At 48.4% G+C, this 22,197-nt stretch overlaps 4 protein-coding genes across 6 annotated transcripts; 1 reads left to right on the top strand and 3 right to left on the bottom strand.

Moving 5' to 3' along the window:
* Positions 1–120: 120 nt before the first annotated feature.
* xrcc3 (X-ray repair complementing 3) lies at positions 121–3,756 on the bottom strand. The gene is made up of 8 exons (XM_086188799.1): positions 3,251–3,756; positions 2,841–3,105; positions 1,831–1,968; positions 1,541–1,753; positions 1,298–1,452; positions 1,003–1,215; positions 885–922; positions 121–761 (listed from the first exon to the last, which is right to left on the bottom strand). Exons 2-8 carry the CDS (start codon positions 2,893–2,895, stop codon positions 524–526), a joined length of 1,050 nt encoding a protein of 349 aa, XP_086044925.1. The 5' UTR covers positions 2,896–3,105; positions 3,251–3,756; the 3' UTR covers positions 121–523.
* brf1b (BRF1 general transcription factor IIIB subunit b) lies at positions 3,282–18,999 on the top strand. Of its 3 annotated transcripts, none has more exons than XM_086188796.1 (19): positions 3,282–3,500; positions 4,286–4,473; positions 12,877–12,957; positions 13,065–13,238; positions 13,327–13,358; positions 13,754–13,826; positions 14,069–14,218; positions 14,575–14,668; positions 14,785–14,911; positions 14,999–15,038; positions 15,217–15,312; positions 15,447–15,764; positions 15,843–15,910; positions 16,005–16,086; positions 16,243–16,295; positions 16,394–16,680; positions 16,996–17,047; positions 17,132–17,291; positions 17,370–18,999. In XM_086188796.1, the coding sequence occupies exons 2-19, from the start codon at positions 4,290–4,292 to the stop codon at positions 17,399–17,401; spliced, it is 2,103 nt and encodes a 700-aa protein (XP_086044922.1). In that variant the 5' UTR covers positions 3,282–3,500; positions 4,286–4,289; the 3' UTR covers positions 17,402–18,999. The 3 variants fall into 3 exon arrangements, with proteins under 3 accessions (XP_086044922.1, XP_086044921.1, XP_086044923.1); XM_086188795.1 differs by having other exon boundaries at positions 16,391–16,680; XM_086188797.1 differs by lacking the exons at positions 3,282–3,500; positions 4,286–4,473 and adding an exon at positions 12,452–12,568 and having other exon boundaries at positions 16,391–16,680.
* On the bottom strand, positions 4,874–12,413 carry LOC147243354 (uncharacterized). The gene is made up of 20 exons (XM_086188794.1): positions 12,302–12,413; positions 12,158–12,204; positions 11,748–11,828; positions 11,530–11,657; positions 11,309–11,449; positions 11,108–11,185; positions 10,777–10,947; positions 10,343–10,439; positions 10,031–10,254; positions 9,732–9,897; positions 9,412–9,620; positions 9,217–9,334; positions 8,926–9,134; positions 8,467–8,584; positions 7,846–8,015; positions 7,660–7,757; positions 7,438–7,553; positions 5,997–7,355; positions 5,529–5,885; positions 4,874–4,992 (listed from the first exon to the last, which is right to left on the bottom strand). The coding sequence occupies exons 1-20, from the start codon at positions 12,325–12,327 to the stop codon at positions 4,976–4,978; spliced, it is 3,930 nt and encodes a 1,309-aa protein (XP_086044920.1). The 5' UTR covers positions 12,328–12,413; the 3' UTR covers positions 4,874–4,975.
* On the bottom strand, positions 18,319–22,061 carry ahsa1a (AHA1, activator of heat shock protein ATPase homolog 1a). Its single transcript, XM_086188800.1, has 9 exons — positions 21,932–22,061; positions 20,987–21,177; positions 20,820–20,902; positions 20,630–20,747; positions 20,459–20,550; positions 20,196–20,333; positions 19,939–20,040; positions 19,796–19,847; positions 18,319–19,708 (listed from the first exon to the last, which is right to left on the bottom strand). The coding sequence occupies exons 1-9, from the start codon at positions 22,009–22,011 to the stop codon at positions 19,551–19,553; spliced, it is 1,014 nt and encodes a 337-aa protein (XP_086044926.1). The 5' UTR covers positions 22,012–22,061; the 3' UTR covers positions 18,319–19,550.
* Between the last annotated feature and the right edge of the window lie 136 nt (positions 22,062–22,197).

Here is a 22,197-nt window from a genome sequence, read left to right as displayed (position 1 = left end):
CACCTTGCATGGCAGCCTCCACCATCAGTGTGTGAGTGTGAATGAGATAAAAAAAATTAATTCACTTCCCATTTACATGACATCATAACAACTTATCGGCAGTTGATTTATTTTCAAAGTAAAGGCTGCAGCTTCCTCTACAATGATTTCAATCATCTGATTTGTTGATGAAAAGGCCTCTCTGACTTCTTGTCAAAATAAAGGTCCCCACAGCGCCGCTGCAGGGCGGAGACAGAAACGAAGCGTCACTGGTCCCTCTGGATGAACGGCGCAGATTCTAACGAGAGATGAAGAATGAAACCAACGGTGGCGGATGCGGTCAACTGGCATGAATCGCAGCGGGAGCGTTTGACCTGGTTTATTCATGAATGACCTGACAGATGTGACAATTCACGCAGTTTCTGTCCTTCAGGAACCCAAACAGCTGAAAACAAAGACATTCAGGAGGACCTGCAGGTCGTCTCAGCAGTGGAGGAACTTCCATGTCCTCGCGAGTTCAGTGTCACACCGATGACTCGCACGCTCATGAGCCGGTTTGACAGGTCTCCATGCTCGCCACGCCCCTGACGCCCTCCGTCCACACAGCGGCGTCTCGTCCATCTCGGGCCAGATGAGGAGCAAACACCACCTCCAGTCTGCGTAGGGTGCTGCACTGGTTGCCCTCGGTAACAGTCTGCTGCAGACGTCTCATCATCAGCCGCACCATCACCTGATTGGCCCAGACCAAGCCCAGCGCTGGCGCCACAGTGGAGGACAGAGGACTGAGACAGAGAGAGGGAACATGCAGCTGTTTGTCTCACACGGTGTGTGTGTGTGTGTTGTGGTCGTTTGGTGAGGACAACATTTTTATTTGTCTGGAAATAAACATTTAAATCAGTTCTTACCCCAAGGTGTTGTCTGAGCTACTGAAGACATCCGTCACCTGGAAAATACACACACACAAACCTGGTGACATGGGAAAGCAAGGCTGTGTGTGTGTGTGTGTGTGTGTCTGTGTGTTACCTGGTTGATGCAGAGGACAGGTGTGTTTAGCTCCAGGCTCAGGTGATGCAGGGCCGAGGAGAACTTCTGCAGCTGTCTCGTCCGCTCCAGCCAATCACCAGCACCGAACTCCGTCCTGAACAGAGACGCCACTGAGTCCAGGACGACGAGACGGATCAAACCACGAGCCAGCAGGAGGGGGACACGACGGGTCAGACAGGTCTGCAGGGACACCTGAGGACGGATGAAAACAAGACATGAGGACAGGTGAGCTGTGACTGATTGGAGGACAAGTGGACGCATCATCTCCACTCACCAGATCAGCGGCATGTTCGATGTAGATGTGGTCGCTGAACCGTAGGCTGCTGGTCACAGCTGGAGGGACGTCTGAGCGGAGACTCAACTGACCTCTGATCAGCTGCTGCAGACGTCTGCTGGGGAACCTGTCCTCTGTGCAGATATACACGGCTCCTGCAGGACACAGGGAGGAGACGGTTAGCAGCCATCTGTCCGTCCAGCTCCACAGTGGGACGCGTCCGCAGGCACAAGGAGCTGAGACCTGAGTCCAGCCCTCCGTGCTGTGGTGGGTACTGGACACTCAGACAGAGCTGCAGACCCAGCTGGGTCTTTCCCGCTCCACTCTCTCCTGACAGCTCGGTGATGCCCCCCACAGGAAGACCCCCTCTCAGCAGCTGGTCCAGCATAGGGCAGCCAAGGCTGAGTCGTAGGCCGGACTCCAGCCGAGGACACCCGCCGTGGAGCAGCTGGAGGGCTGGAGACAGAACAGGACAACACACGTCAGCGTCAAACCAAACCACCACACGCAGCCCAGCTGATCCCTGATCTGACCCGGGATGGGAGGGTTCCGTCTGCAGGCCACCGCGGCCGCGTTGAGCAGCTGATGAACGTCGGAACGGGACAAACCCGTCAGTCTCTGCAGGTCCGGACCGGAATAACACAAGACGCTCCTCACTGACTTCACCTCAGCTGGAGGGAGGAAAGTCAAGTTACCATGGTAACAGCAACAGTAACATAGAAACCAGGGATGTTCCTAATCTTGAATACCATCCGACTCATCAACACCGTCAATGTAACTCAGGATGCTCTATCATATCAAGACGTCACCGGTAGGTGTAGATCAGGCGTATTGAAAAATGATATCTGACGTGGAGACGGTTGAAGAAATGAATTCTGGGCTCTTCCTGGTTTTTCAAATTGACGATGATGACACGTTTTTACTCAAGTACAACGGGAATATAGCCGGTCACTTGGTAAATATTGGCCAAATTAGGTGTAAAAGTATTTGCACGTTATTATTAGATAGGATTAGTATCCCTGGATTGAACCGTTAAAACACACACACACACACACACACACGGTACATTTTTTTCATACCTCTGATTTTCTGATATTTCTGTAACTTTGTTAAACATTGATGATGTTTAAAGTAAAATGTTTCTATAGTTCTATTTCATAATTATTTTTTGTACTAAATATTTTTTACATTTGAATAAAAGCATTTGCAGCGTGAACAATTTGCCTTTGGGATCATCAAAGCACATCTGTTTCTAATTAGACAGACGAGGCTCAAACCAAACTTCATACAAAATGTGGCGGTTTAAATGCGTCCTCACCAAGTATCTAGCGTTCACTCGTCGCCAGCCACCTGAAGGAAAATGTACTGTAGAGAACTTCCAGTCATACTAGTGTGGAAACAATATACGCCGAAGTTACACGGGATAGTTATGGCAAAAGAAATTCTGTAAAGTTTTATTCTAAAAGGTCAGGACATTAGAATGTCAAAGATAAAACTTTAAAAAGCGATATTTCTGGATGGTTTCCGGTGGCTGCCCTCTCACCTCTCCTCACGGCTGCTATGATCCGCGGGTTGAGCTCCAGCTGGTCCCAGTCCATGTCACCGCTGCGGACATGTTGTCTCCGCTGCTGCTCCGCTCACAAGGACTGTCAAATACTCTCTTTTTAGATCAAAAGTGTCTCCTCGTCTGTGTATTTACCTCTCTCCTGAGGAACAGCAAATACCCGCGCTTAAGCTCTACGTCATCGCGCAGCGCCGGTTGGATCACTTTCCCGGGTCCGTGGGGGTGGTAATCATAGACTGGTAATCTGAAACGGACCCAGTGAAGCAGCGCCGGGTTGACGGTACAGACATATGGGCATTAAATCGTACATTTACAGAAGAAGAAGCACTTTTAACATGCTGACGTAAAACATGGAATATTATTTTTAAAATTTGATCGTCATCGCTCACCAACCAAAAGTCCCCCGAAGCGCCAATCGAGTGACGTAATTTAACCGCGACACAGGAAGGCACGTAACAACAAAAATATTGATCAGTTTTGTGTTTGGATGTCCGACATAACAACATGTGATTATCATCGATTATCTTTGTTCTGGGGCATGGATTCTAACAGAAAAATGAAGCTGAAAACACAAGCGGCTCCTTGGCGTTTCTAGACCACAAACTGGACTCTGTTTCCTGGCACTGGTTTCCTACTGTGGTGAGTCCAACTGGTGTCTGGTGATTAACCGGATCTGATCAGTTGACGCGGTTTCCAGCTGAAACCAGAAGGTTTAGCGATGATTGAAAGCGGGGTTACTGTTTCAAATCATCGGTTTATTTACTGGTCAGAACGAAACGAGAAAGCGCGGCTGTTGTGGCTTCTTCAAACACCTGGCTGTGTTTCACCTGGAGACACGACATATTGAAATAAATGAAAATCAAGATTAAACGTGCACATCTCGGTCTATTCGAGGTTTTCTTCTCCATCTTCATTAATCGAGCAAGTGAAATAAAGCAGCATCACGTAGAAGACGGATCAGCCTCCAGGAGACGGTGACGGTCGAGCTGAGCCTCATCCTGAGGAGGCGTGGAGGGACGCTCGCTGCTCACCCCTCAAACTGTTCAGCTGAATATTTTATGTGCGACTGAGGTTTGTGTCATGACATGAAGATCAGATGAGCAGTGACGATGCGTTACGTCAACGCTCAGCTTGGACGACTTGTTCATTTGCACATTTGATCTTGGTAGTTTATCACTGCCAGTTGTGCTGCTCTTTTTATCCCCAAAACAGAGTGTATATATATTTGTATTGTCATTTTTTGGTATTTTTGATAGTTTATTGGATTGCGTGCACCAACAGCATCACAACAAATGTCTTGTGTGAAATCACACTTTGCAATAAAGATTCTTCTGATTCAGCTCCACGACACCTATGAATGTGTTGTTGCAATGGCATTGGAGCAGTGCTGCTCACCTGCTGCCTTGTATGACCTCTGACCTCAGCACCATGAGCTCCAGGCTGTGTAGGACCTGCGGGGGGGCAGACATCGATGTGGACCAGGCTCGGGGCAGCGCTGTGTGTACCGGCTGTGGTTCGGTTCTGGAGGACAACATCATTGTCTCTGAGGTCCAGTTTGTGGAGGGAAGCGGAGGAGCGTCGTCTGCTGTAGGACAGTTCGTCTCTGCTGACGGTGAGACATCGTCTTTATATGTAAAACTCAAATATCATTCTAAGGACAAACTGATTTTTTTTCCAACTAAGATTTGCAAATAAAACCAAGCGGCAAAAAGGTTGAACCTCAATTTTTGCAGATAATGACACATTTGTGAGGTTCGCCATCACAACACCCTTTAAAATGAGTCTGTGTGCTGTACACAACTTCTGGTTTTCAAGCTGCAGTTTCTAAATGTTATTGCTTTGTGACGATCTTCGTCAAGACTCGTCGTCACGGCGATCTGTGAGCATCACGACGTGTCAGTCGTCTTTTGCAAAACTGCACAATCTCACCTTGGGTTTGAAACAGATTGTTTTCTTCCCTCCGTGTATTCGTAATATTTGTGTTTGTAGCTACTGAGGCCCTCCAGCTCAGGGCCCCAGCAGCACCCTGAGAGACACAAAGACCCCCCAAGAGTGATGTGACAAAACAAAGTCAGCCTTTATTCAATCAGACTGGAGCTTGAGGTTCCTGTCCATTAGCTCCTCGGTTTACCTGGAAGAGGTGAAACAATCCATTAGAAAACCAAGGACATGATCAGTTAATAACGAAATGTGTACCGAAGAATTCATGACATTTCTCAGAGCAGAACTTGGGAGTTCTTGTTCGTAGCGTCTCACGCTTGTTCTCCATCACATGATTTGGCACTGTGGGAAAAAGACTGAAGGTTGTCGTCATGGATAAAATGTAAATTAATGTACAATCGGCACAGAAGAAAACCTGAATTCATTGTTGGCCCCGGCAAACACGCCAGCCACAGAGGAAATCATGGTGCTCTGATTTTTTTGCGATGGTGGTTTCAACATTGGCTTGGAGTATCATGACAGTACACAAATGATCGGGGAGAAAAAAAACAGAGGTTTTAGGAACTTATCTGTTCCAACTCGTCATTCCAAGTAGCACTGGTTGCAACAGCAGTTGACGACTCTTCACCCCTCACACACGTTCGGTGAAAGCGGTGGGAGGTCATTCAAGTGTTGCCAAGAACAATGTTGCCTCATTAAGTACAAATCTGAGTGATGAAGGCGTACCTCTCACGAGACCCTGGTGAGCACTTGTGATAACCCTATTGGATGCGTTGCTGCAGTCAGATGTGCCACGGGTCTCCATTTCTGAACCTGTACCTCCGGGACCTCTGTGGGAACCAGTAAACCCAGTGCTACTTGCTGTGGGATTCCCGTCCTCGTTGCTGGTTGTGTAGAGAGTGGCTGGTTCATATTGCTTGATTCTGAAAGGAGTTTGGGGGACGTTCTTGGATGGGAGGCTGAAGTACGACATACTGCCGTGTCCTCTTCCATTTGTAAACTCTGAGTTTGGTTGTGCGTTCTGGTCTGGAGACTGGAGTCCTATCAGACTAAGAGCAGGTTTGACCCTGACGTGAGAGGTGCCTGGTGGAAAAAGGCAGGTTCCCCTTAGTAATCAGTGAAGGTAGCAGTTCCGACCAAAAAGTTAAGTTAGCTAATTTCAGAATTTGGAGATGAGGAAAATCACATCCTCACCTGCTGTTTGGACTTTTTTGGGTACGGAAGCAGGTAGTCTTCCCCCGCTGTTCTGGTCCAGTCCTTGCTGGTTGGGAATGGCTGCAGGGTGACCAGGTGTTACTGGGACACTGTCAACACTTTGTTCCCTCCTCAGCACCGAGGAACCTCTTCTCTCAAGCAAAGGCTCCTCTCTTGTTTTTGATCCTCTGCCATCAGGAAGTTTTTGGGACATCTGGTGGTTCCCATCACTGCTGACATGTGTTGCACCAGTGGTATACTGGGAGTGACTGGAGCTTCCTGAATGTGCTTGTTTGATGATAGGTTTCTGGCTGAAAGGAGGTCCAGAAGAACCTAATTTTCTCAGAGGTTTAACCCTGATGTTTTTCACCTCTGAGTTAACAGTGTTGGCATTCCTCCTTCCAACTGATCCGGTTCTCTCCGAGTTTTGTTCGACTATGTTGGTTTCATTATATTCCTCGCTGATATGGTGGAATTGACTCAGTTGGTCTCCAGGGAAGTCATGGATGGTAAGTTTGTTATAAACTGGGACAGAGCTCCTCTCCCTGCCAAGCATTTCGATGGAGTCTTGGTTGTACTCAGCTGGTGTTTGAGGGACTTTCACAAGCTGGTCATACAGAACTTGAGGCTGGAAGGCAGGTCTCTTGGTCACAGACAGTTTACCCTCATGTGGTCCTTTGCTTAAACTCTCCACTTGTTCATCTGGCAAGATCATACCAGTTTGACCGAGATTGGACCGATACCATGATGCGTCATTCCGTCTGTTTACACCCTGTAATAACCGACCAGTCCCAGTAACGTCCCAGTCACTTTCAAATTGTTCAGAAACTGGAGAAATCTGGCCCGAGGAGTCCAGACCTAATCCTGGGTTGTAATCTGTTTGGACTGAGTCTTCTCTTCTCATGCCTACAAAGTTGTAGCCTGGTGTGTTGGGGTGTGACAGCTGAGGATTGCTGTCTGGTCGCTGGTCGTGTCCTGGAGGGAAGTTGAGCCAAGTGTCATCTGGCAACCCAAACACATGTAGGTCTTCTGTGTGAGACATGAGAGGCCCAGGATAAGCTGGAATCTCTAGAGGAACTCGGTTAGTGTCAGTGGTTTGTTGTTTGTTCAGAGGAGGAAGGTTAGTGTTTGGAAAAGTTTGGGGGGTTTGGGAAGAGAGGAGCAGCTGGTTTGGGCCTCCTGGTGCTGGGATGAAGCGACTTGTTCCTGGCTTGGGCTGTGGCCTGATGTCAGGGTGAAGCAGGACTCCTCCTGCTGCTGTACTTTGATGGGTTTCTTGGACCCGTTTTGGTGGAGTGCTGATTGCACTTCCAGGAACCGGATTCAGACACTCAGGAGCAAAGAGTTTATTTGTTGAATCTGAGGGGAGAAAAAAAAAATCCAGATTTTTAAAGCTGTGTCACTCAAACTGCACTGACATTCAGGACTGCAAAGGACTGACCTGGAAGGCTCCCAAAGACTTTGACTGAACCAAATCCAGGTGCCTCTGAACTGAGGATCCTGTCCACAGTCAGTCTGCTGACTTCATTGAGTGGATAGAAGCACCTGACAGTCAACCTGTTCAAAGAGCAGAGAGGTTTTAGGTCCAGTCTGAAACAGAACCGGGCTCGACTAAGTACTGAAGTGCTCTCTTGAATGTGTGAAAGTCACTTTGCTCTCTTACTTGAACTGAGAATCTCTAGAGATGAAGTTTGGTCCATCAGCAATCAGCTGTCTGTCATGGAGGATCTCATTTTCATAAACCACGTACGAGTCCCCGACCTGTCAACAACAGCAACAACAGCTGACACGCATTACATTTGTGACCACATAGAAAACTACATATTATTTCAGGATGTTTGAGTCGTACCATGGCTCTGGTCCCACAGGAGTCCACCTTAAACTCAAACAGGACTCGGGATCCATCAGACTCTTTGGGTCCACAGGTGGGGTCCAGCAGACTGGTGCCTTCAGGCCGCACTGTGGGCCAGGTGGAGGTCGGAGTCGTCACCACCGTCATGGTTCCATCTCTAGAACAGGCTGACAGCACAGACAGGCCAATCAGGGTCAGTCTTAGGTTGTCCCTCACTCTGAGAGCGAGTTTCTCAACCTGGTCGTGGAATCAGAGGTTCATGTTCGAGCCCTTTTAAGTGATTTCTCAGTATCTGGATATATTCGTTAACTTTGAAATGCCTTTCACAAGGTATTTAACCCCCCCCCCCCCCAAAAAAAAAAAAAACTAGTATCAGGAGTATCATCTACTCTTTATGCCATGTTGTTTCACATGATTTAGGCAATGGGCCATCATGTGCCACTTGATATAAATACCATCTGCTGTGGGGAAATGAAGTATCCTGGCACTGAAAACAGTTAAGAAAAAGTCAACTGGACACACAAAGAAAAAAAAATCTCAAGGGGATGGAGCCTCTCATCTCTGAGCAGGCAGTCAGGCTGAACATCAACTCAGCTGGAAGAGGCTGACGCAGCTTACCGATCATGTCCTCCGTTTTGAAGAGGCAGTGTTTGGAGGTGGATGTCTGAACCTCCAGGGTTTTGGAGTCTCTGAGAAGAAGTCTAAATGTCCCATAAAAGTTGGACAGGTTGATGTCCTGGAAACAAAACAGAAATCAGAAGAATTGTTCCCCAGATTCTTTAATTCCTTGTGAGTTGTTGTTATTGAATTAAAAAAAAATTGAAAATTCTTCTGAACACCAAAGAAACCCGATTTTTCAGATATTTAGGTTAAAAAAAAAGGTGGCTGGATCAGTTTCATCATTGGGATATATTCTCTTACAAATAGATAAAATGCTAACAAAAAATAATTGGAAGCTTAAATAAAAGTGTGATAGCCCTTCAAGTTGTCCACTGAAGTTCCTGAACAGTTTTGGAAATCCTCAAAACAATCGACTCCAGGCTCTTCAGTATTTCAGATCCTTCAGGGGTCTCTTACCTCGTAGGTGTATCCTACGGAGAAAACAGGCACTTCCAGGGTGGTTGTCTGGCCATCGGTGTGAAGGCGGTACCCTCTATCAGCTGCTAGATGCGGGGTCAGCGGCTCCTGGTTCACGCCCACCTCCCAGCGACTCTGGGCCCGTGGTGGCGTGACCACGCTGAAGGAGATTCCTCTCTCTGCACACTGAGCCGTGATCTTTGGTGGAACTTGAAAGAGCAAAGGTTCAGGGTGCCATACAAGAGGTTCCGCTCAGTGGGGAGTTCTTTGCTAAAACACTCAAGTACTTACACGCATTGAATACTCGTGCTGTGATAGAGGTGTGATGGTTGTAAGAGTCTTTGCTTGGCATGATGGTTAAAGTGAAGTTTACATCTATGGAGTAGTGCACCACACCGTCACCCAGGTACTGTTGGAAAACCAGACAAAATCCTGTAAAACCTGAAGCCAGCACTTTTACTTGCAGCCTCGGCCTGGACTTCCTACCATGTAGTGGACTGAGTTGTCATCGAAGGGCAGCTCCAGCTTGTACGCTCGGCTGCCGTTAGCATGAACGACAGGGTTGATGCCGATTCCTCGTTCAAGCATCTCCGACATCGGCAGCCTCTTCCCATTGACATGAATGTCCTCCAACACCACATCTGCAGGGATGTTTCCCAGGTAGATGCTGAATTGGTGGTCGTCAGCGATCGTTTCTACAGGACAAGAATCAGCAACAGTTGCATAGAAATGCCACATGCACACTCAGCAACGTCAGGTGCGCCTTGATGCTCTGTTTGATCTGATACTGGTAAAAGGTTCCTCACCGTCAAGGCTGAAAGGAGGTCGGCAGAGCAGCGGTGTGTCGAGCACCCTGAACATTCGGTGCCTGGTGTCAAGGCTGTTGCCCTCTTCGTACACCAGAGAAAAGATGTGTTCATACAGCAGGAAGATCACGTACATCTCCTTGTACACATTGTTCACCACCAAACTCTGGGGGGGGAGAGTAGAAGATCAACAATCTGGTCTCTACTGAGCAAAATCACTTCAGTTTGGCCTACAACAAGAAGTTCTCCCCTGAATTATTTGTGGTTCAGCTCAGACATTTGGATTGGATCTACTGCACCTTTCTGTAGCCGCCCATAGCTCCAAAAGGAACTCCAATTTGGATCCGGCCTCCTTGCTGGACCAGACTGAATCCTCTTGCGTCCAGAGTGGCCTGATCCAGCATCACACCTTCCACCCCCACGTTGTGGGCCCGACTTTGAAACACAGCTCCTTCCGCAACTAGAGGTGTCAGGATTTGGGGAATGTCCCAGAGCAACCGAGCTCCATCGAAAGTGCCAGAGTCTGAAGGAGCAGCGTCCTCGTCAGTGTTGTGTACAGATCAGACAGAAAGCAGCTTCATGCTCAGGTGGGCTCATGTGAAAGAACATACTGACTGTGCAGGCCATGGACAAGTCAATCATCATCACCACCAGCTTCTGCTTGAAGAACAGAGAGACCATGACAGCTTCCACTGGGAGTCCATCCACCTGAAGATTTAAAAAAAATAAGGTGGTCTAATTCAAGTCCACATACTGACTGTAACTCAGCTTTTGTACGAGTCATAGTCCAAGATTCAGGGCTTTGAGGAGCCCCCAACTTCTTTACACAAACCAAACTGAGGCCGAGCCCAAATATCCAGTCTCCTCTTCGTTTACGGACTTGGAGCTTGAAGGCTGATGTTCTGACTTCCTCAATTTAAAATACACTATCGGCTTCAAGCAGAATTTCTCTGGACGGCTCGGGAGGATAGAAACGTTGAAGCTGAGTGTTCCGATCTCCTGGCTGTGTTGGCTCAGGTCAGATGTGTTTCAGAAGGTTACCCACCGTCGTCAGCTCGGCTTGTGGAAGTCTGTACAGAGATCGAAACACCACTCTCCTCCTGGTGGTGGTCAGGCTGTAGCCCTCGCCCTCAGCCTCACTGATGGACATGGATGTCACTTGTCCAGCACTTCGCAGGAACATCAGCTGCCACGCGGCGCTCGCCGTCCTCTGAGCCTGAACACAAACCAACCACACATTCAAACAAAACACAAACTTAAAGGGCGGTGATGATGTGAACTCTGGAAATGCATTCAGAATAGTTTTCTGAGGCGGAAACGGTTTCAGTTCTAGTTTAGTCAGCTGACTGGGATATGAGAGGGTTTGAGACGGTTACCTGAGAGAGGGCGGCCTGCCACGCCGGTCCGCTGTCCCCCCTCTGAGTTCCACATGAAGACTCTCTGTTGACATTCACCTGGCGGACATGAAACCAGCTTCAATAGACGTTCAGACAAACTTCAGATGTTTTTGGAGTGAAAAACTGAGTTGTGGAGAACAGCAGTTGGTCATGTGACCGTTGATGCTGGGGTGGCCTGACCTCCATGTAGTCCTCCTCACAGATGACCTCTCTGTGAAACCAGCTCAGACCAGAACAGACTGCTGATACGGGCCGGCTGATCCACCCGGCAACACCGTCGCTCACCAGCACGTTAAATCTGAAGGTGAACACCTGGTCGTTCTAGACGTAAACAAGGCACACAATCAGAACTGAGTTAAGGGGTGGAGCTACCTGTCTCCTTGATTGACAGGTAGAGCTACCTGGATGTGGGTGAAGCAGGAGTAGTATGAAGCCCTGAAGGTGGTGAAGCCATCCATCCTGAAGGTGCTGATGGTGTAACCACAACGCGAGGCCAGCTGGTCACTGATGGGGTGAACACCATTCTCAACTGCACCAGGACGGACAGAGGGCGCGATCAGCAGGCAACTAGAAAAGCGCGACACTCAGCGCACCCGCAGGTTTTACGTGTTGAACTGACCTACAGCCTCGAACTGTGGCATCTGTTGTGAGGCCACGTGGATCCACAGGTAACGATCCCGGCACTCCCACTGAAGGGCATCTGAAGCAAAGGTCAAAGGTCACCAAGAATACAACTGAAGGACGACATGTTGAACTGCAGGGGCAGAGTCCAAGTCCCTGGATACTCTGCTCACAACATCATGATACTGCGATTCTACAATACTCAATACACACTTCATAGTACCTGCTGTTGTAATACACATATATTTGGTACTCGTGTATCAATACTGCACTTGAGGAAGTATTGCGATATGTTGCAGTGTTGACGTTTTGTCCCACACCTTCTAAACTGACATCAAGTGTTCCAGAGTTCTAACGAACACACATCAACCAACAAGGATCCCAAACAGACCCATGGAACCAGTTTACCTCCGACTGTTGTTCCATTTGAGAACTTGCAGCAGATAAAGACCAGTCTGAAAAAGATAAACAGGTTTTTCTGACCAGTCTAGGCAACTTCCTTCCAGTTCAGGCTGGTTTTTTACCAGTTCAGGCTGGTTTTGTTGAACTCACCCAATAATAAAAGCAGATGTCTTCATGTCAAAGCTACCAAACTCTTCTCAGTCTGAGGGGGGAAAGCTTCTCTCCTGGAACCAGATGAGCTAATCACCTGGTCGTCATGGTCACAAGGGGGTGGGCCCAGGTGGGGCTGATTGAGTCTGATTACAGCCGGAGCTCCTCAGATGAGACACAACGTGTTGTGCTTCCTGTTTTGAACGCTCACATCTTCCTAGTTGTGTTGAGCACGCTATCGTCAGAAGTGCTGAGTGTTAAATAAAAGTGAATATTTGAGTCCTGGTGGGAATCGACTGCCTCTCTACAAAAGCACCATTTTCTCTCAGTGTGTTTTGGAAATAACCAGAAGTCTCTGTTTCTTAAATACCATCTCCACCTGAACTGATCTCTGAAAAAGCTCAAGCTGACCTCAGATCTGATTTAGGCTTTAATCAAAAACTCATTGACCTGAAGACAAAAGAATGGACAGTCAACAAGAATGAATTCTGAGTTTTAGGTCCCATTCCTGCTGTGTGGGTCCAAGGATTTTTGGACTGACGTTTGTGTGTGTGTGTTTGTGTGTGTGTGTTCAGGTCCAGTTAAGGCTCCTGTTCTTGGTTCTGGTTTCCACACCAGTGTTGGTAAAGAGTCCAGAGCTCAGACACTGCAGAGCGGTGAGTATCTTGATGTCCAGTTTCAGAAAAACGAATGATGTCACGGCTGCTCTGACCTGGCGTGTGTGTGTGTGTGTGTGTGTGTGTGTGTGTGTGTGTGTGTCCAGGGAAGCGTCAGATCCACCACCTGGGCAGCCAGCTGCAGCTCAACCAGCACTGTATGGACACGGCCTTCAACTTCTTCAAGATGGTTGTCAGTAAACATCTGACCCGCGGACGCAAGATGGAGCACGTCATTGCTGCCTGCCTCTACCTGGTGTGTCGTACTGAGGGGACGCCACGTATCCTAGCAACCACTCTGTATGTATGTGTGTGATGTCATTCGTTGCTGTTTGAAGCAGCTGTGGGTTGCCCTGAACTCTGCCTCAGACATGTTACTGGACCTGAGTGACCTGCTGCAGGTGAGACTTTTAGCTACAGCAGCGGCCTCTCCTGACACTAGTGGGAATTACACGTGAGCGGGAGAGCGCCGCACTGCTGTGACATCATTTGAACGACTCCATCTGATGTCATACCGAGGCAGTCCTGTGTTTCAACTGCAGATGTGAGCTGTGTGTGATATGGACTGACAGCACTGCTCCACAGCCTGTGGTCATCCTGGCAGCAGGCTGAGGAGCAGTCTTAGTCTTTACTCAAAAAAGCTTCTTAGATGTTTTCAAATATCATTATCATTTATATTATCATTAGTCGTAGTAGAAGTAGAAGTAGAAGTAGTAGTAGTAGTAGTATTATTCCAGGTCAGTGTAGCAACAGATCGTGAAAGGGATATTTAAATAAAGTTGCATGTTGTGTTCAGGTGAACGTTTACATCCTGGGAAAAACCTTCCTGCTGCTGGCTCGCGAGCTCTGCATCAACGCTCCCGCCATCGGTGAGATTCACTTCCTTCACTTCAGTCTCCTGACGTCACGTCTTCAGCTGATTCTCTTCGCTTGTCATCAGCTGAAGCGCTGCGTCGTCGCTCACATCCCAACAGGATGCAAATGGCCTTGTTTACAAAATGGCCTCTGACATGGACGAGCGTCACTCCAACGCGGAACCTTGCGTTTGCTTGTAACAGATTCAGCATCAAGTGTTGGTTCCTTCCTGCTGAACTGAGTTCTCGTGTCTCAGATCCGTGTCTGCTGATTCCTCGCTTCGCTCACATGTTGGAGTTTGGGGTGAAGACTCATGATGTTTCTATGACGGCTCTTCGTCTGGTTCAGAGGATGAAGAGGGACTGGATGCACACGGGACGCCGCCCCTCAGGACTGTGTGGCGCCGGTACCACCTCAAGATCTCATGTCACCATAGCAACAGCAGCACCAAAATCCATTCTGATTACCAGATTGTCAACGTCAAATGTAACAATACCTCTTCTTCATCTCTCTCCTCTTCTTCCTCTCCCTCCTACTCTTAATCCTCTTCCTCATCTCCCTCCTCTTCTTCCTCTCCCTTTTCTTCCCTCTCTCCCTCTTCTTCCTCTTCCTCATCTCCCACCTCTTCTTCCTCTTGCGCCTCTACCTCCTCTTCCCTCTCTCTGTCCTCTTCTTCCTCTCCCTCCTCTTCTTCCCCTCCCTCCTCTCCCTCCTGTTCCCTCTCTCCTTCCTCCTCTTCCTCATCCTCCTCTCCCTCCTCAGCTCTCCTGGTGGCAGCCCGGATGCACAAGTTCCGTCGGACGGTGAAGGACGTGGTCAGCGTGGTGAAGGTTTGCCAGGCAACTCTGAGGAAGAGGTGAGACCTTGATCAGACAACAGCGGGTCACTTTCACTCCAACCAGAGTTCTGAAAGTAGATCCCAGTATTTCAAAGTAGATTACACCTGACGCCGGATCTCTCTGTCGCCTGCAGACTAACTGAGTTTGAAGACACGCCCACCAGTCAGCTGACCATCGACGAGTTCATGAAGGTGGATCTGGAGCAGGAATGTGACCCGCCATCCTTCACTGCCGCTCAGCACAAGGCTAAGATGCAGCAGGTAGACCAGCTCTGCCTCTGATTGGCTGCTGAACATGACATCACAATCAACCGGTGATTTACATTCCCGCGTCTGCTTCCTCTGCAGCTGGAGCAGGAGCTCGCCAGGAAGTTGAACGAGGTTGAAGGTCAGTTTCTGAGCTCTGCATCAGGGTTCACCTCTGGCCGCAGGTCTCATGTAGGGCACTTCCAAGGTTGGGGGTCCCAGTCGGGACTAAGGAATCCCGGAGGATCCTTCACGGGATCAGAGACTTGAGACGGGACGACAGAATCCACTTCACGAGCTTTTGTCTTCTCGCCCGCCAGGACAGATCAGCTGTTACCAAGATGAGATCGAGACTGAGCTGGAGAAGAGCCGGCCCAAGCTGAGGGGAATCTACGCCGCGTACGCCAAAGAAATTGGTCGGTACTGCTCTTAAATCAGGTGGTCTGAACTTGGCCGTCAGGTCCGGTCGCAGCAGGTTCCTCTGACTCGTCCGGACTCGTTGTGCTGGGTTGTAATAGCAACACCTTCAATTGGAGCTCTTGGTTTTCAGACCCTGAGGATGAAGATGTTCTAAGCTTGACCTCTGACCCTGAAGAGGTGGAGGCTGCAGAGGATGAGCTCCAAGCTGCCACACAACACCTGACACAGGACTTCCTGTGTCAGGTGATCCAAGAGGAAGAGGGGCGGGGTAAAACGGCAGACAACATCAGTGAGGTGGAGGAGGGGTCAGAACGGGAGGTGGTGCTATCTTCACGGCAGGCTTTCCCTCCCGCCGTCATTCTGGGGAACCTGCCGAGTGTCGCCAGTCAGAGCCTCCAGCAGACGTTCCAGACCTTCAGCAAGTCCGAAACAAGCCACAGTCTCTCTGGTAAGAACAGACACCACCCCCTCCTGTGACATCATCATTACATCATTGGTGGCTTAGGTGATGACCTGTTATTTGCAGAAACAGACGAGCGCTCTGAGAACGGAGACCTGGATCTGGACGGTATCGATGACCAGGAGATCGATAAGGTCGGTTCACAAATCAGTAACTCAGTTTGTGTCGCCATAGCGCCGTCATGATTTGCTTCATGGATTTTAACGTGAGAGGTCGTCTCCTCTGCAGTACATCCTGAACGAGAAGGAGGTTCAGGTGAAGACGGAGCTGTGGATGCAGCAAAACGAAGAATACCTGAAAGAGCAGGAAGGTCCGGCCGGTGCTGCGTCATCACTACATCATCATGACATCATCACATCCAGAAGATGAAAATCTCTGAGCTAGAAGCAACAATAACAGATCAAGTGACTGTAAATCCAGGATATCCAGTCTTCGTGGGTTGATTTGTCTTCCCTTTCTGTTCCAGAAAAAGAGGAAAGAATAAGAAAGGAGAAGGAGCAGGGGACGTATAAGGAGAAGGTGCGTCGCCACAGGTGGTCCTAACTAAGCCTGGTCTGGTCTTTAGAATCGACTTACTGTTGGTTTAAACTGTTGACCTTTTAACCCCTGACTAGCAGCCAAAGAAGTCCAAGAAGAAGAAGGAGACGATCCAGGCGTCAACGGCGGGCGAAGCCATCGAGAAGATGCTGAAGAAAAAGAAAATCTCTAGCAAGATCAATTACGACGTGCTCAGAGACCTCAACAGCCAGGGGACAGGAAGTGGTGCGGGCAGCAGCCCCAGCAGGACCGCCTCCGAGCCTTCCATCAGAGCTGAGCAGAAAAGACTCAGCCGCCGGCGCCGCAGGAAGACCAGCAGCGACTCCAACCTGGACCTGGCCGCCACCACCAGCATCATGGGGAAGAGGTAGGTTCTACTCAGTCTCCATCATGGGAAACCTCAGGTTCTACTTTTACGGGTTCTAGTCTGGATCTAGTGCTTCAGGTTCTTGTGGCGATCTCGTGCTTCAGGTTCCAGATGCAGATTCAAGTCCAGATGTGATGCTACAGGTTTCAGCTTGGAATTAGTGCCCCAGATCTAGTCTGGGTCTAGTTCCATGTAGGTGCTGACAGTTAGAGGGCCATTTCAGAACCAGTGCCTAATCTCGACCCAGTTCTTGGTTTTTCTGCAAAGCGACATTGTCTTACAAGCTTCGCCTCTCTGTTGTGACCTTTGTTCCAGACTCCGCCCCCTCTTGTCCTCCAAATCCAAGAAAAAGAAGGCGGCCCCCCAGGTGAGTCCCCTGAGTTGAGGTCCCACACCTGTCAGCTCGTCTCCCACGCGCTGCTGTTTCAAAACACTGGATTTCACTTCTCAGGTGGAAGTCCCAGTTGCCACGACGACAGCTGTGGCTACAGAGGTGGTTGCCGAGCCGACCCCTGACCCCAAACCAGAACCCAGCGCTGCTGCCATTGTGGAGGAGGAGGAGGAAGAAGAGGCGGAGGATGAGTGTGTCAGCGCTCTGCAGCTCGTAGGAGGTCTGTGCAGGCTTTTATTGTGAAAGCTGGGGTGTAAACACAGCATTGATTGATTACTGATTGATTCTTGTCTTCCAGACTATGGGTGTGAGGAAGAGGAAGGCTTCTAGCAGGGTCCTAATGACCTTTGACCCCAGACAGGAGATGAACTCCCCGTCCAGTTTCTGAAGCAGCTCCACTGGGACACACAGTACGACATGAAATCAATTAGTGATCAAAAATCAAATTAATGCTGATCACTAATCAAAGCACTGAAGGAGATTTGGAAGATTTCTATTTTAATTTGGATTAAAAAAATAATGTAATTATTTATGAATTGATTATTGATCACTGAAGGGTTTTTATGATACTGAAGTTGTCAAATTGTTGATATTGTAAAAAAAAAAAAGAAAAGAAAAGAAAGAAGTGATGTGTAGTTTTTAGTCCAATGTGCGGGTTTTTATACTTTAGTGTGAATGGAAACACAAAAACTGTTACAGGTGTATTTGTTCCGTTTTCCTGTGAGCACAAAGAACCCCCTGGAGCTGCCGCGGGAGCATGTTGTGGGTCTGGGACTCGTTCTTGCGGGAGACTTTTCGACCATTTTGAGTCTATAATGATTTTGAAACATTTTAAATCAGCACTGGCTTTAAAGTCAGAGCTCAAACACATATTTTGCATTTTCCCCAAATAAAATCTTCACGTGCTGCTACGCTTTGGCTGCGGACCCCCGGCTGAGGGGCCTCTGCTCCAAAGGGACCCTCGTGTCCAGAGGCCGACGCCTTTCATAACCGTCTAAACACAGGAGGCCTCACGGCTCTGACAGTGAGGAACACGGATTTGCGAATAATTTCATCAATTTGATCACTTTTGTGACTTTTTTTTTTTGTATTATGATGGACTTTTGTCAGTGTCTGGTTTGTTTGGACCAATTCTTTCATAATTAAATCACCTTTTACGTGAAAATTACAAGTCAAAGTAACATTCAAAAATGCATATTTCTGTTTATTAGAATTTAGCATTTAAATGAAACATCAGTGATGCTGATTTCTTGATTAAGTTTTAAAATACATAGATAGAGACACATGTATCTGTGTAGTTGAAGTTTTTTTTGTTTGTCAGATCAGTAAAATGCATGTTTGGGAGACTCCTGACAGTTATAAAAATAGCACATCATGATGGTTAGCAACTCAAAGGGTTTGTTCAGGTTGCTGTCCAACTATTAGTTACAGGTTCAGTGGTGCTAGGATCTCATTTCTTGTTTAAATGCTTGTGAAAGGTTTCTGAACGCCTCGGTCTGAAGAACATCCCTCATTTTATTGAGGACCCCAGGAAGACCCTTAGGGACACCTGGGGGTCCCTGGACCCCAGTTTGAGAACCTCAGAGGAATAGGATTGAAACATTTTAGTGTTTTTTTAATTGTTTTACTTGTATTTTTTTGTGAATTCTTTGTAAATATTTTATGGCAGGACTTATTGTAAATTTTTGTGTATTTTCAACTGAACTTTGTGTCTTTGTTGTTCCAGTTGTAAAACAACAACAAAAAATTAACCAACAACAACGAGTTTTTTTTACACAAAAATCTGCTGTCGTTTCTTCTTGTCCTCTCCTCTAAAACTGTTTTTGTTCTCAGTTCCTCGCTGCTCACCGGCATGAATGTTCATTTTTTCACACCAGAACACAAGAAGGAGCCGGTTCCTGAGTTTCTTGTCTTTGTGTTCTTTAAGTTTTAATCAGGATTTACGTGGCAGACACATTTTGGAAGGCAACAATCGTCTCCTCGTGCATGAACACCAGAAATGGAGCAAACAGAGAGGAAGCTTCGCACCCGTAGAGGTCCTGGTAATCCATTACTCTGGTTCACACTCTTCTCAGACCTCAGGAGAAGTGTTGTAAACTATGGTAGACCCTCAAAGAAAAACTGTTAGAACGCCGACCAAACGTCCTGAGGGATCCAGATCTACCGCCACGCTTTTTTTGTTGCGTGCGTTGGACAGAGAGAGAGAGAGAGACTGTGTATTACCTGAACTGCAGCAGTATGTGGCCACTGAGTCTGTGCACATTGCAAAAGGTGTCCCACAAGGCTCAATTCTGGGGCCTGGTCTGATTATTCTCTACATGGAGGATGTCGTGATATTCGACTTTATGCTGATGAAGTTATTTTGTATGACCAACTGGTTTCAGCAGCTCTGCTTTGCTGATGTACTGGTAACTCATGTTGACTAATCAGAAGCCTTCAGGGTCCCGCCTGATGAATTTCAGAGTCTCTGAGTGGAAGTCTAGTATCCGAACGACTGTTTTATGGCCTGGATATAGAAGCGGGTCCAACCCTCCCTGGTGGAGTCCTCCTCCCCCACAGGAACTCCTCGACACTCCATCTTCAGTTCCGTCTCGTCTCCTCGCTCCAGCAGCTCCAGGCTGACGGCAGCGTAGTGCTCTGACGGGAAAAGAATCAACCTCAAATGTCAGAGTGTCCATGAACGCATCAAGTTTTAAAAACAAACCTGCTCTCAGAAAAACGTACCGCTGGGCCAGGTCCTGAACCGCCACCTCATCTCAATCCTCTGGTCAGGTATCTGCAGGGAGGAGCAACAGTCTGAGTCATCAAAGTAAAAACAAAACAAAAAATGGACTGACAGCTGATTGGCTTCAAAGCTGTGACCTCACCAGCTTCGTGAACTCTCCAGTGATGCTCCCATCCAGCAACTGGAACTGTCCTCCATGACGACCGTCCACCACTGCCACAGAACGCGTGAAGACCTGCACAAACTACAGGCACGAGGACAGTTACCTGGAGAAAACTGCCACAGGACCACAGATCTGTCCATCGTGGTGTTCTGGTCACGATGGGCTGGTTGACAGCGAGTGACTTCGGCTAGTTTGGACTAGTTTTAGTGGAACCCGGAGGATGTTTGTTTTGGTACCTCCTGGCTGATGAACGTCCTGTACAGCTCATCAGCTGATGTGAGGAAGGTTTCTGTCAGAGAGAAGCTGCAGGTCGGGATACGAACACCTGTGGGGCTGGGGGCGGGGCTAGAGGAGGGTCTGGGGGTGGAGCTGAACTGAAGAATACAAAGAGATCAAAGGTCACATGATGAGGGTGAATGTTTCAGCAGCTGTCAGAGTTAAGAAGTTAAGAAGAACAAGAAATCATTCCTGAGATACCTGCAGTTCAACTAAACTCTACCTGGGATTTGCTGGTCTTGATCTGGTTCTTCTTGCTCTGCAGGGGCGCCGCTGGTCCTTTGGCAGTGGGAAGGATCATTCCCTGGCTGAACTCTGTAAGGTCAGAGGTCAGCATTAGCTCAGGTGACCATCATACTCCTCACTGATTGGTTTGTCCTGACGGGTAACGGACCTGATCTTAGCTGGCTGATGTACTCGCCCAGAGCCCTCCGCACCTCCTGGACGCCGCTCTTCCTCATGAGGTCAAGCAATGGCGTGTTTGGCTGGTCTTTGCACAGAGACGCTGTGATCTGGAGCAGAGTTTGAACAAATCAATACACAGGATCAATACAGCCGTCAATATCAGTGTGATCGGCGCTCACGTCGAGGTCGTCTGTGTCGTTTTCGTCAGACAGGTTGGACACTTCCACCGTTCCTCTGTACTTCACGCCGCTGCTGGATGTCCCTGCAGGCAGGAAACTAGAATCAGCACCACAGGTAGTAGTGATGTCACCGATGAGAGGATGGCATCATCAGTGATGTCACTGACCCAGCCAGCTGGCTTTCAGCTGCCACTCATAGAAGAAGATGAGTTTTCCTTTGCGATTGTTGATGGACGCTTCTCCATCCAGCTTGGTGAGGTCGGTCAGCTGACAGACGCCCTCTGACCCCTCCACTCGCACCCCCAGCAGCAGCTGACGCAGGCGCTCTGACGACCAGCCGGTGACATCACGTTCTGTCCTGCCGCACACAAGTGAGGAAGAAGAGAGAGAGCTTGTCTTTAGTTTGTATTATTGATTTTGGATAATTGGACGGATCAGCATCTTTTTAATTTGAGAATCTCATGAGCAAGAAAACAACCAGGAAACCAACAATAAAATTGGCTGAGGACCCCCAAGAAGACTCTCGAGGACCCCTGGGGGTCCCTGGGCCCATGAGTGAGCAACAATATGATTTCAAATGTGTCATAGCCCCGCCCCCTGACAGTACACCATGTTGCAAGGAAGAAAATGACAGTGAAAATATCTGAGCATGTGCTGAAGCAGCTGGAGGATCATATATCACTCACACACACGCGCGCACACACACACACACACACACACACTGCAGTCCTAAAATATAAGCCTGGGATGGTTCGAGAGCCTTCTCGTCTTATCCCATAGTCGCTGTCAGAGTCTGAGTCATGAATCTGGATATAAAATGAAGGTTGTAGTTGCCATGGATACCAGGCTGTCCCAGATTTGGGAGAAATCTGATGATCCAAGAAAGTTGAGAGGAAAATCCAAAAGTTGTGGCACACAGATGAGACTTTGTGGCATTTGAATCCGCTCAGTCAACATTAACACCAAAAAAGGGCATCAAAAGGTCATGTGACCTCAGCGTCTGACGCGCAGTTCTTCTCTCAAACTAGAACCTTTAGCCCAACACGTTGCTAGAATGTGGAACCGAAGCTGTGGTTGTGCTGCAGGAAGGAAGCAGGGACGACCAGACTGACCAGTGCCAGTTGTTGACGTTGGTGGCGTCGGCTCTCTCCTCTACGATCCACCGAGGATCTCCTTCTCCCCATTTAGCCATCGTTGCTCCCAAAGTACTACAACTCACTACAAGTTCTACTGCGCCGTGATACTACCATACTGTCTGGGTCCAGAGAAGCAGCTGAGGTCAGCTGTCACTCTGACTACATCCTCCTAGGACTTTCAAAGTAAAACAAAACATAGAGGGTGTTAACCAGAGCGGCTCGGCTTGGACTCGGTGTGAGAG

This window comes from Aulostomus chinensis, chromosome 20 (assembly GCF_037954235.1).
Source record: "Aulostomus chinensis isolate RoL2024-O1b breed Wild chromosome 20, RoL_Achi_v1.0, whole genome shotgun sequence".
Taxonomy (NCBI): Eukaryota; Metazoa; Chordata; class Actinopteri; order Syngnathiformes; family Aulostomidae; genus Aulostomus; species Aulostomus chinensis.
Note: the sequence above shows the minus strand (reverse complement) of the source record. Positions and strands in the feature narration are given on the sequence as shown.